Consider the following 14,051-nt stretch of genomic DNA (forward strand, 5'->3'; position numbering starts at 1 on the left):
ATACTGAATGTAAACTACCATGATATATGCAAGAATTATGTTAATTTCTTTTGAGAATGTAGCTTTTTAGAGAATGTGATTTGATTACAAAATCTCAAGGTGCTTACTCCGATGAAAGTAATTTGAATGACATATTCTAAAGAATGCAATTGACTCAACATTTTTCACAAAAAAATGGACCCCAGTATTGTGGCCACAGATTAGCAGTTCTGTGTGGGATGAATTCGGTGACCGTAGATCAGAAAATAAATCACGAAGGATATATATTGAATATTGGAATTTCTTAGTTGCTAGAAGAGACTTCTGAATGGCGCTCTCTCTGGAAATTTACTCCATTGTTCATTCTTTGTAGTACGTTTGGAAGAAACAAGAGAGAGAAGAAATGACTTTCCGACGGCCTAGATCTTATTTCTACAACGAATCTGCCACGTACACTCAAAACAGCGAATACACCGCTACAGGCCGAGATATTAGTTTTGAAAACAAGCCCTAGGCTGTACCAAGTAAATTCTCCGCGATGGATGTCCTTCTGAAGTGTTAGTACAGCAAGGAACGCCAGAGCGTATCTGTGAACGTTCGAAAGGGAAAGGAAAGTTTTACGAAAATTAAAGCACTGAAGGAAACTCTGGAGTCATAATAACTTAGTTGGCAAGAGCAGTCACGAAGAAAAGTATCGTGCCGACTTCGAGTCCTGTCGGTATTAATTTTCCACAAAATTTCGAAACAAAGCACACTCACTGCCAACATCGATTCTAAAACGTGACCTTGTTTACCCTGGTCAGCTCATGGGGTACTAACGGGTTGCAACGTTCCCTCGACAAGTAATTTTACAGCAATCATCATCATCCAAGAATACGACACTCTTCCTACATACATCGGGTAAACTTCCATGAACCGTGTTAAGAAATAAGCAGCCATTTTTCACTGTTACCGACATGTTCGTCTCGGAACAAACGGCAACCATACTCATACTGAAAATAATTCTCAATTGTTTTTCAGTCTCAGTTGCACATTTATCGTTTGATGACATGTTTCAATTACTCTGGATCATCTTCAGATCAATAGTTGCCCCAGCAGGTCGTCTTGTCTTTCCAGAACATTTGAAACGTCCCCTTTGAACAATTCTACATAAGACTGTGCTTAACCTGACACACAATATTTTGTTAGCGCAACGCAATCTGACTTTCTAAATTCCCTACAAAAGAATGGCCCTGACTAACATTAAACTATACCTTTCACAAATCACTTACCTCACAAAAATCTTCGCTGCTCAAGCTACTGCAATACAGCGAGCGCCACTACTGCCAGCTAAATAAAAGATTCAAACTACTGAAGGCACTAACTACTGATAGGGATAGTTAGCAAATGAAAGATATTAATAGAGAACAAACAATGTATTTACCTTGATATCATCATATATAAATATAGCAGTTCATGACAAATTACAAAACTCCGCCATCTCTCTCCCCACATCCACCACTGCTGGCGGCTCACCTCCAACTGCGCAACGCTACGTGCTGTTCACAGCCAGCTGCCTAACACTACAATGGCGAGTATTACAACAATGCAAAGCAGCCACAGACTGCACACAGCACAGCCAGTGATTTTTATACAGAGGTGGTGTTACCAATAAAAAGACCTAAACAGCCTACTTACATAGAGAAAACATAAACAGCCTACTTACATAGAGAAAACATAAACAGCCTACTTACATAGAGAAAACATAAACAGCCTACTTACATAGAGCCTACTTACATAGAGAAAACATAAACAGCCTACTTACATAGAGAAAACATAAACAGCCTACTTACATAGCCCCCATGCTCCCCACAAAAAATTTTACAAATTTTTTTTTGGGCAGTGGCCAATAATGATTTGATAAAATTTTTCATAATTACAATAACAAAGAAATCAAATGCACACACTTATTGATACAATGTTGGTCAAAAGCTAAAATTTTCTCACAGTCCATAAAGACAGTCCTAATCGTACATAACAGTAGAATAGCAGTGTTTTTCTCAAAGTCTGAGCAGTAAAAGAAAATGCACACGGAAGTAGTGGATTTCCATGCAGTCTTGAAGAAGTAGTGTTGTCCTTCCAACGGAAAGACAGTGCTGACTCTTGACATGCTGACAGGTAATGGGCCACAACGAAGCAAACCCACTGCAGAGTCAGTGGACGTTTTGATGAATATTGGTAGGTAGGTCATCACAGAACAGACCCACTGTAGTCCTGGTAGAGATTACGGTATTGGTGGGCCACCAGAGGTGCAGACCCACTGTAGTCCTGGTAGAAATAATGGTATTGGTGAGTCATCAAAGGTGTAGACTCACTGTAGTCCTTGTAGAGACGGCCAGCAGCCATCCGTTGCGACTGTGCAGGTGCACAATCACCATCGAAGATTCTTGCGGAGAATATAGCAAGTCCATAAACCACCACTTGTGCACTCACAAAGTTTTTGAAATTGTCCTTAGAACCAGCAATGCTGTTATCCAGTCCCTTGCTGAATCATTAACACATGTGCAAACACTATCAGTCCCTACTTCTCACATATTGTCTATATACTATGACCAACAGAAACGTGTGCAGTGAAATGTAACTTAATTTGAAGAACTGGTAACATTTACAATTTGGTAACATAAAAATACAATAACAAAGGTACAAAATACATCATTAAAGAACATAATAATACAGATAACATTTGTAGTACAGGCTTTACAAAAGAATCGAAATAACATATACGTCAGTGTTCCAGGAATTATGACATGAGTACATACATAAAAGATCAGAATAACTTGCGAAACATCAACTTCACCCATGAGCATTAAACAGAACGGAATTAACAATGTCTAACATCTTTACAAACTAAATAACATATTATTAATGCCAATTATATTCGAGGATAACAGTATTCCTCATCATAGTGAATGTAGCTTAATATTAAAAGAAGAAAAAATTCTATGAAACTACACAGAGACAGGAAGAAAACAAATACACAAGGGTACACAAACACATAGTGGGATAACACCAATAGGAAAGGACAGGGTTCGTTTTTAGTGTAACATTTGGTACTGCAGTCCAACCCAAAACTTCATATATCTTTCCTCTTATTTCATCCTTTGTTTCCACCAAAAAAAAATTCTATCTAAGCATGCTTTCTGTATTTATATGTTCACACATTTCTTACCTCAACATTTATTTCCAAGAAAATCCTACCTAAACCTGTTTTCTCAATGCATTTCTTCCACTTCATCGCAACTCATTCTCTTAGAGGCTACCCCCTCTTAAGCTAACTTAAATCTACTGAGCTCAGATGCTAAACTAAGGGACGAGGCAATGCAGCATCACATAACAAATCAACACAAACAGCAATGCAAAAAATGCAAATTGGCAAAGCTAGCAGCATAAATGAGCAAAAGTCAAATTCAATAACACTATGCCTGGCAAACAGCAGCAACTTATAACTAAACATAACGCAAGCAGAAAAAATATTACACTAAAATGGCCATGTCTAATACCTATGTCACATCTTAACACTAGAGTGATGCATCACAATTTATTCTACAAAAGAAATTACCAAGTACTTGAAAAGAAAATTATGAATGCAGTTCCTGTGAAGGTAAATGTCGCTTTGTGCTCCCTCATTTTTTGAAAAAAAATTATTATATACTCGATCTGTAGACAGAAAGTGTTCACATTAGCAAATGCATTTAATTTTATTTTATGAAACCAATGCTGCAACACAGCTGGAAACCAGATATCAAATGAAATAAGCAATTACGCAAACCAAAGCATAAAAACATCATTCAATAGCTATGTGGCATTTTGTAAGTCAGTAGAAATTCTCTCAACTCTCGTAGAAAGATGCTTGTCGTAATCAGGTGTGCAGATGTAAAAATATTTCCAAGGATAATGGCCTCCCCTTTTTTCTTGTTCTACCTGTGCCGCTGAAAAGGGCTCGCAATAATGGCTTTTTCTCCAGGCGTCTGACACAGCTGGGTGCCCGCGACGCATTACGTGCAGGTGGTCACTTAACTTTCTTACGGAAATATTTACTGCTACAGTGACAGTCTCACATAAAAATATTTCACAGGTCAAGAATTAGCGTTGCAAATCTGTAGAAACAAAATCCTATGAATATAACAGTGTCCAAAAAATGTTCAGTGGCAATGTGATACATTCACACATGATTCACACATGTCATAACTCTTAAAGTACGATTCTTGGTTTCCAACATCCTGTTTCACAAGCCAAGAGTCCCTACCCCTACTCCTTATTCCTTACCTTATTACACATATACATATTCATATTCATCAACACGTCTTCAATATTTCATCATAATAACTACATAGCATAATCAGATTCCTCATATAGCATCAGCTTATTTATCATAAACATACCTCAACATCATAGTACACATCGTCGTCGTAATAATAACATCATAACACTTTGGTCAAATCTCAAAAACGTCGTAGCTTTCTGCAATAATTTCAAAACCTAAAAAAATTCTCTGCTCATGTCAAAAGTGTCATCTGCCTCAAACGTACTTTAAAAATCATGATCTCATACCAAATACATCATTCAAAGCTCTCATAGTATCACAATGGTTCCGAAAAATATGAACAGTTTATAAAGTACAGACAAAATACAGTTTCATAAGTGTGAAGTTATCCAACTGTGTAATTGCGTAAACATGTGTCACTGATGTAGTAAAATAAATGTTTGTCTCTCTCAGTTAAATAATCAGATAGCTGTGTAATTCTGTGTTTTAGAGAAATATGGTACCGATGTGTAAAGTTGTATAAGCAAAATACCATATTAGGTAGGGTTCCTTGTGGTTGCCACACACATGGTACACAAAGTAAGCGTGTACCCCCCTGAGGATTAATGTAATTATACCCTCAGGTGTTACAGATTACACCAATGGAATGAAATATATCACGGAAAACTTTCTTTGTAATTCAAAAATCTTTAAAAATAAATGTTTTAAGTACAAAATTAATCACTCAAATACGTGTACTGTAGCGCTAAATGTGCGTCTTGTTGCAACATAATCTGTGTGGAAGTGTTGTAGTTATCGTCCTCCGAAAGCTAAGTTCTGCAGAAGCCAATGTACTTACCTCATGATAAACAAAAGTGAAATGCTTTGCGTATAGATATCATACTTATTACGCTTATTGCCGTGATGAAGAAAGTACTGTGCTGTAACGTATTGTTATGCTACAGAAAAGGCTGTCTCCTTGTAGCTATACCATAAAAGTTACTATTAAAACATGTTTTACTTTCCAGAATAATACAGAAAAACTGTGCAGATATAAAACAGAAACACCGCAAAATCAACATTGTAAATTGTCACTCATTAGTAGCGTCGTGATAAAATCGTGTAGCTGTCACATAAACTAACTATTGTCTCATCTGGTATCTCACAGAAAGTACTTTAAATCCGGAATGTATTTTCAAGTAAACCAAAATGTTGCATTAAAATCTCATTAGCAGTACAGGTAAATGTTCTAATCGTGCAACTAACAAGCAAGAATGTACACACACAATTACACTGTGTCGTCTGTTCGCAATAACAATGCATTCGTAATTTCTGTTTAAATAATTTCTCTTGGTTCTTGGCTGGATATTTAACTTCAAACATTGTTGCATGGTAACAGTTTCTAAGTCTGACAAAGCATATTAGTAATGTGAAGCGAAAAATTTTATGACAAAGACTAAGTTAAAAAGCAGATTATCTTTCAATAAATGGTTTTACATGTGAAACGTGGTGCAAACCTTTACTCTTCCTAGTGCACAGAGTTTCAACTTCAAAGCAATTATCATGTTGTATACATCGGTAAAGAATGCTAAAATTTTTCTCAAGGCTAGCGTCTTATGTTATTTTTCTCTGAGCCACCTGGCGCACGCGGCTGCCTGCTGTGCGAGTCATTGTCTGTCTCTTTGTTGGCGCGCGTCGTTATTGGGATTAGGAGACCTAACTTCTACAAATTCGCCTTGCCGAGAGGGCCCTGCTCTGTTTGAATCCCGCCAGTTCTGATGCAATTGACGTCTGTCGTTATGATCATATCGTCTGTCGTCATTTCGGTAGAATCCGTAGTTTCTTCCTTGTCGGTCATGTGGTGGAGAATTTCTCCCTGAATCGTAACTGCGCGCTGGTCCGTTGCGTCTAAAGTTATTCTGTCTCCCTTGATAGTATTTATTTTGGTTCCCATATTGTCTGTTTCTCTTATTGTCTCTGTGATAGTCATTACCACGGAGAGGTGATCTTTCCCTGTAGTTATTACTACTCTGCCAACGGTTGTCATACGGGTGGTGTCTGTTTTGGTCACGATTTGTGTTGTGAGAATAGCCTTGTCGTGTCAAGTTATTACTTCTTTCATCGCGGAATTGCGACGGATGTGACCTGTAATTGTTGTGTTCCTGGTTTCGCGTTCCGCGATTCTCAGTGTCAATTTCTAATTCTTGTAACAGTCCCTGAAATGCTTCAATGTCGTCTTTGCAACGCCCTGCCAAAATAATGTGTCGTAAATGTTCAGGTAATTTGATTAAGCAAATGCGGATGAGTTCTGAGGGGCTGTATGGGTTTGACAGGTACTGATTCTTGTGCAACATGTCTTCAAAATATTTCACAAGACTGGAAAATTCAGATTGTTCGAAATGTTTCATCATTATGATGCTATATTTTACCCGGTCTTGTGTAGCTTGAGGCCAATATGCTGAGAGGAAGGCATGATAAAAATCTCCTTCACTGTGACAATCGTGAATTACCGATCGCATTCTTACAGCTGGTTCATTCTCCAAGTAGCCACACATAAATTCTAATCTGTGTTCTAACGACCAGTTGGGAGGAAAACAATGAGAGAATTGATGGAGCCATGCTTGTGGATGAATGTCGTTGCCAGAATTCTTAAATGTTTTGAATTTACGCGTAGTAATGAACAGCTTATAGTCAAAATCATCATGTCGGCGAGTCGCATATCGGTCATTGTTAGGTCGTGTCGGCCGTTCCATCTCAAAATTCGGTCCACCGTGCCAATTCCTTTCATAATTACCGAAATGCCCTGTGTTATTATTTTGTGGTTGTTCCGTATTTCTATGTCCCTCTTCCCGTATTGGAACGCGAGTGTCCTCTGAAATACGTAATTCTTGTATTACCTGTGTCAGCTGATCTTGTACTTCCCGGATTTCTCTTTGATGTTGCGTATCAATTTGATTCAGATTTTGTTTCAGTTTCCTAATTTGTTCGCTCTCTTCTGTGTCATTAAAGACTACCGGTCTTGTGTCAATCAGATTATCATCTACCTTCGTAGATAAATTAGTGAACTGATCCAAAAGTTCGGCTACTTTCTCCGATAGTGTACTTATTTCCTCAGTGTGTTTTTCTGAACCAAGTTTCAGAGTATCTACTGTGTCCTTAAAGTTTTCCTGAGTTTTTGCAAGTTGCGTAACCGAATCGGTAGATGCAACTGAGTCAAATTTAGCTTGCAAGGTCTCATGATTTTCATGAACAATAATTTGCAGTTCTTTTATGGCTGCTTCGTGATTCTGTAATGCATTTTTAATGCCGCGAAAAAATAGGTTGAAAATGCTCACAAATTTGAGTTTTTACGTCATTACAGACTTTTTGACATTTCGATTCAATGTGATGTAACTCAGTAGTTAAATCTTCACGCGTTTGTTCAAGAGTTTGTTCCAATGAGTCTAACTTTTGAAGCTGTTGCTGTGTTTGTCTCTGATTTTGTTCCAGTGTGTCTAACTTTTGAAGCTTTTGCTGTGTTTGTCCCATTTGTTGTATTAATTGTAATAACAATGCATTGGTGTCTGAAATATGTTCCTCAGTGCTTTTCGGCAGTGAATTTGCACCGGCAACATTCACATTTTGACAAGCAGAAAATGTGTCTTGACTTATTTGAGAAAACGGTGATGACCCAAAACCTGAATCTACAGTATTTGCGAAATTGTGTCCTGTTATTTCTGATTCCTGAGGCGATCTGTTGCCGACCGATCGATCGATAATGCTTCCCTGTTCACTACCTGTTTCACTGTGTACACCATTGTTTGCAGCCCGCTCCATTTCCCTATGCACAATTACCAAATTACTACTTTGAACATCAGTTAATTCATGACGCGGTGGCGCTAACATACTGCTTTCATTTTCACTGTCATTTCTCAGTTTACTTTGGAGCCTAGTATTACGTTTTTCACACGCCATTATTGTCACAGTATTTCACACGACAACACAGAAAAACACAATTTGAAGATCAAAAATAAGAGAACACATTAAAATAGCACTGAAAATAATATCTAGTTAATTGCAGCTGCGAAATGCTTGAGAACACATTAAAATAGCACTGAAAATAATATCTAGTTAATTGCAGCTGCGAAATGCTTGGTGCAAATCTACATGCATGCCACAACTGTTTTACTGTACAACAATGAAAGACTGCAACTAGAAAGGAAATTCTCTCTATAATTACGCGCTAGCAATAAACAAAATCTACACTAATTACACAAACTACAAGAAAAAAATCAGAAGATTCCAGTGAGGTATCCTCGGCTAAGGGTCGACATATGAAACTTCCCCTTAGAACAATTCTACATAAGACTGTGCTTAACCTGACACACAATATTTTGTTAGCGCAACGCAATCTGACTTTCAAAATTCCCTACAAAAGAATGGCCCTGACTAACATTAAACTATACCTTTCACAAATCACTTACCTCACAAAAATCTTCGCTGCTCAAGCTACTGCAATACAGCGAGCGCCACTACTGCCAGCTAAATAAAAGATTCAAACTACTGAAGGCACTAACTACTGATAGGGATAGTTAGCAAATGAAAGATATTAATAGAGAACAAACAATGTATTTACCTTGATATCATCATATATAAATATAGCAGTTCATGACAAATTACAAAACTCCGCCATCTCTCTCCCCACATCCACCACTGCTGGCGGCTCACCTCCAACTGCGCAACGCTACGCGCTGTTCACAGCCAGCTGCCTAACACTACAATGGCGAGTATTACAACAATGCAAAGCAGCCACAGACTGCACACAGCACAGCCAGTGATTTTTATACAGAGGTGGTGTTACCAATAAAAAGACCTAAACAGCCTACTTACATAGAGAAAACATAAACAGCCTACTTACATAGAGAAAACATAAACAGCCTACTTACGTAGAGAAAACATAAACAGCCTACTTACACATTATTCCAGAGCAGTCTCAATATACAACTGGGGCTGACGATGTTACTACTTAGATATGAAGATGGTCTACAGTGTCATAAAATTTGAAATGTGCTACTGAGATTGAACAATAAATGGAAATTATTTCAGTGGCTGTTGTTATAAACTTTATTGATCAAGTGACCGATATAGCGATCTTGGGTTAATTTCATTTTGCAGGAGCATAAGCCCTTTACGGCCCACAAGTGTGGTTTATACAAGCAGGGCCTGACGCCTGTAGTAGATATGTGAGCCACCTGGCTGTTCTATGACCCGTTCTTGCTTCAACGCCCTCAAGTTGTCACCGATCCTCTGCCCCGCCGATCATTAACAGTCTTCCGTGCCTTGATAGGATGGCCCTGTCAGCATGCTATCCTACTTTATTTCATTCATCTAAGACGTAACAATGCTGGAAGATCGATTCGAAACTGGAAGAGTTTCGACACATGGGTGTGCATCCTTAGTACTACTACAGTTTCTACAGTAAGCTACAAAGTTCCCCAGTGGTCAATACTTTCGAAAAGAGAGCTGATGGAGGAGGGTAGCTCTTGAAAGGAAACGTTAAAGTGCTGTTGCTGATCAACTCTGTTAAAGTACTTGGTTTAAGCAAAAGGTAAAAGAGTTACTGTCTCGAAAGTCGATTTAAGTTTGTCTATTCTTAATGATCTTGTGCAATACGTATTTCTCACTGGGCACTAGACGGTTACTCAATTCTCGAAGATATTGCAGGTGACGTCTTATTAATGTCGACAGATGACTCACGCGGCGTCGCTCGAATTCCTTATCTTTAGATTTCTACACGAGTTGTGTTCTATAAAGATACTTCGAGCTTTTTTGGGACTTAAAACGATTGGGAATTCTCTAACACATTAATACGGAAATAAAACAACACGTCGCTTTCGACTTACGCATTTGTGTAGTGACTGGACACCTATCAAGGCCACGGTATCATTGGAAGCTATCGTAGATATCCCTCGCGATCGTTTTCTGTTAGGAGAGCCACTGGCATCGTTTGCCACACTACGACAGCGCGTATATCACCAACTTGCAATTTGCTGATTCTTCTGTGCTGTTTACTGTCACCCTCCCCCCTCAACCTTCCTTCCCACCCGTTTACAAAACTTCGTTGCACACATTTGCAAGAATTACAGCCCTTTAACTGACAACGATTCAGTGAATTTAAGAAAGGTTTTGCTCCGACTGTTTCAGATATTTGAGAGGCGACACTTCTGTCATTGATTGTGGTCCGCACTCCCTACCGATACACGTTGTGGGCGCCGAACATTTGCTGTGTCACAGAGCATTCGGGTGTCAGCTGTTATCGTTTTCGACGGCCCCTGGCTTGTCTCTGTATTTTTCTTCAGTCGAATTTGTAGTTTATTGCTATTAGTTTCGTTCGTCTAAACCTCCATTATATTTTCTGTAAAAATCTGCTTTCAAATATAAATTTCCCTAATCGTCGCTTCAACTAAATACCCGACTCCTCGAAACCTGGTCATCCGACCGACGCCACAACAAAGATGCCGTATGTGCTGCCACCTTGTGGAGCCATTCGTTATCAACATAAAATTCAGAAAAGTTTTATTACATCGTAAAACATGGAGCATGGCCATTACTAGAAATTTCACATGTGAGAAATCAGAAACGTACATTTCACTCTAATCCTACAGGAGAAGGCATTCTCAGCGAAGTAGCGTTGTAATTACGAAACATTTCATAACTTCCGCCGGTAATGGTGATAACAGCAGCTTCATCAGATAACGCCTAGTACAGTGTTCGAAAAAGTCGCTGCTGTATATAAAGTGTCGGAATATCGCAAAACTTATCTCAGTGGAACCCTTGTGATTTTCAGGACGCTGGGGAACTTTCCGCAGCAGTGAAACAGGATAACAACGCACCAGCTATGCATTTCCCAATCGCCGCTACGCTAGCAATCGTCGGGTCCGTAACGCTCTGCAAGGTAATTATTTCTGACAGTATATTCAGCGCAGACTCTCAGACCTGTTGCTGTTCCTTTCCAATAGTGTTTATCCAAGGGTTTTGTAACAGTGACCTTACACAGTATTGTAGCTTTTCTTTCACTGCAGTTCACACATCATCCGTAAGAGCCTCTTAAGAAATTCCTTGATTCTGCAGGGTGTATAGAGAATTCCTCACGTATTAAAACTACGTCGCGGAAATGGACAAATCTACATCTACATCTATCCTCCGCAAGCAACCCTACGGTTTATGGTGGAGGGTACTTTGTGTACAAACGTCATTTCCCCATTATCTTGTTCCAGTGATGGTTCTGTGAGGGCCCCAATCCCTCTAATTTTATCTTCACGTTCTTTTCGCAAGATATGCACAGGAGCACGCAGCATATTGGTTGGCTCTTCTACAAACGTACTCTTTCAGAAATTTTACAGTAGATTATACTGTGATGCAGAATGCCTGTGTTGCACCGTCTGCCACTGCAGCTGATTGGCCATCACCGTGACGTTTTGCGCTCTTATTAAATCAACCTGAAACAAAACGTGCTATTCATCTGTCGTCTTCTCTATTTACTCTATTAATCATGTCTAGTACGGTCCGCCCCGACTGCTGAATGGTCAGCATGACGGACTGCCGTCGTAAGGACTGCCGTCCTAGGGGGCCCAGGTTCAATTCCCGGCTGGGTAGGGGATTTTCTGTGCTGAGGGACTGGATGTTGTGTCGTCTTCATCATCATTTCATCCCCATCCTGCGCGCAGGTCGTCCAATGTGGTGTCGAATGTAATAAGACCTGCACCAAGGCGGCGAGACCTGCCCCGTAAGGGGCCTCCCGGCCAATGACGCCAAACGCTCATTTCCATTTCCAGGTCTAGTACGGATCCCAAACTGACTGATCGAATGAATGTCATGTTAGGTACTTCCTTTGTTGATGGGGTACAAAAAAAATGGCTCTGAGCACTATGGGACTCAACTGCTGAGGTCATTAGTCCCCTAGAACTTAGAACTAGTTAAACCTAACTAACCTAAGGACATCACAAACATCCATGCCCGAGGCAGGATTCGAACCTGCGACCGTAGCGGTCTTGCGGTTCCAGACTGCAGCGCCTGTAACCGCACGGCCACTTCGGCCGGCTGATGGGGTACACTTTCTGAGAACTTTCCCAATGAATCTCCAGCATCTGCCTTAACCCCGATTAATTTTATATGGTCATTGCCCTTCAGATCTCTCAGTACGCAAATTCACAGACATTTTATGGAAGGAACAGCTTCCTGTGATTGTATCTATCTTGTAGTCATACAATAAAGGGTCCTTCTGTCCATGTGTTCGCATTGCTTTACATGTGTATATGTTGAGGATTAGTTGCAAATACAAAGACAGAACTACTATATGAATACATAAATGATGAACAATTACTTCGAGCAAATATCTAGGTACGTCTGCGGTAATCTCTCTCATATACTGAACAATTCAAAAATAGTATAGAACAATCAGTGTGCTTTAATATAGCATACGCTCCGGTGTCGAATGAAAGATTTATTCTGAGAACCAACAAGTTCAAGTATGGCATTAGAAAATGTTCGGATTACTCATTTGGTAAGAGCATCTTCCGTCTGAGGCAAGCCGCACATAACGCACCTTCACGTTTAGTATTACAACTTTGTCAGAAGCGCAAAAATGTCAGCCACAGATCGTTACCTACAGTCTTTTTACTTTTCTTTGAAGTATTAATAAGTGACGTTCAGCTGAAAGTATCCTCCCAGCACAACATTTACAGGCAAGTGGATTTGAAACTATTGTCACTGGATTGTGTCTCTCATATCATTCAATTTATGTTTGAAAGAGATACTGTTTTCCTCGTCTTTACTAAACGTTATTGTTCATTAGTACTACCACTAATTTATCTTCTATACTCTATTCAGATCGCGCAAATAGTAAAGCAGCAATACCGAATACCCCCTTTAGCAGCATGTAATGGCTCAAGATACTGGTTTTCATAGTTACCATCGAATGGGTCAAGCAACTCATATTCCACTTTTGAGAATAGTGGCATCTGTTGCTTGCTTAGAGTCTCTGGAGAAATTTCTTCTTCTTATTCCATATGGCTTGGTTGTACTTGTTCTCAAGTAAATGCACTTCCATGACTCAGATAATTGTTGCTGTTACCTACATTAAAATACTGCAGAATGGTGCATTTTCTTGAGATAAGAACAATTTTATTTAACTGCAGTGTTTCTTCACATAATTTAAAAGATCGACGTCTGTATATGGCTAATCAGATTTAAGTCTTGTTGGCATCCCATGCACGAAATTTAAGTGATGCAGTTTTATCTCGACAATTCTTGTAGTTCTTCATACACTAACAGATTTATATTTAAAGTATTTGATACTACACAGCTAACTGGTTGCAAATAGCTGTTTGGTACACTGACCTATGTTTCCACTCCTCTAAGGATGTCTTCTTCAGAATGAATTTTTAAGAGACCCTACAAAATAATACACAGAAAAATACTTTTGACAAAATTATTAACCAAATGACAATTGTCATGCAATACAAAGGTTACTTATGTGAAGTTACACTGCGAGAAAGCAGTGGTCCAACTTTCGAGCAGATATGCTCAAGTCAAAAATTAAAATAAAACACTTTGAAGCCTTTGGCATGTATCCCTGGCTGGGAACAACATCAGACTGATCGGTCTAGTGGCTTACATTGCTGTTACGAAAACAATACAAGCTGCGCCCCCTATTGGGCGCTGACTGTGGAATATGCGCACCTGAGACATTATAACAGATATAATTGAACTAAGCAACAATTGACAGAAAAACCAAGTGCAAAGGAAAAGA

The 14,051-nt window shown here is 39.2% G+C and overlaps 1 protein-coding gene across 3 annotated transcripts in view; it reads left to right on the forward strand.

The window, feature by feature from the left end:
* The window catches only part of LOC126475037 (acetylcholinesterase-like), a 136,494-nt gene that overhangs the window by 30,409 nt on the left and 92,034 nt on the right, over positions 1-14,051 (forward strand). For all 3 annotated transcript variants that reach the window (XR_007586645.1, XM_050102583.1, XM_050102582.1), the window contains exon 2: positions 11,088-11,195. Coding sequence is in view for 2 of the 3 variants with exons in the window: in XM_050102583.1 (XP_049958540.1) it covers positions 11,139-11,195 (57 nt within the window). In the remaining variant the exon portion in view is untranslated. The remainder of the gene's footprint in view (positions 1-11,087; positions 11,196-14,051) is intronic.

Source organism: Schistocerca serialis, chromosome 4 (assembly GCF_023864345.2).
Source record: "Schistocerca serialis cubense isolate TAMUIC-IGC-003099 chromosome 4, iqSchSeri2.2, whole genome shotgun sequence".
Classification (NCBI taxonomy): domain Eukaryota; kingdom Metazoa; phylum Arthropoda; class Insecta; order Orthoptera; family Acrididae; genus Schistocerca; species Schistocerca serialis.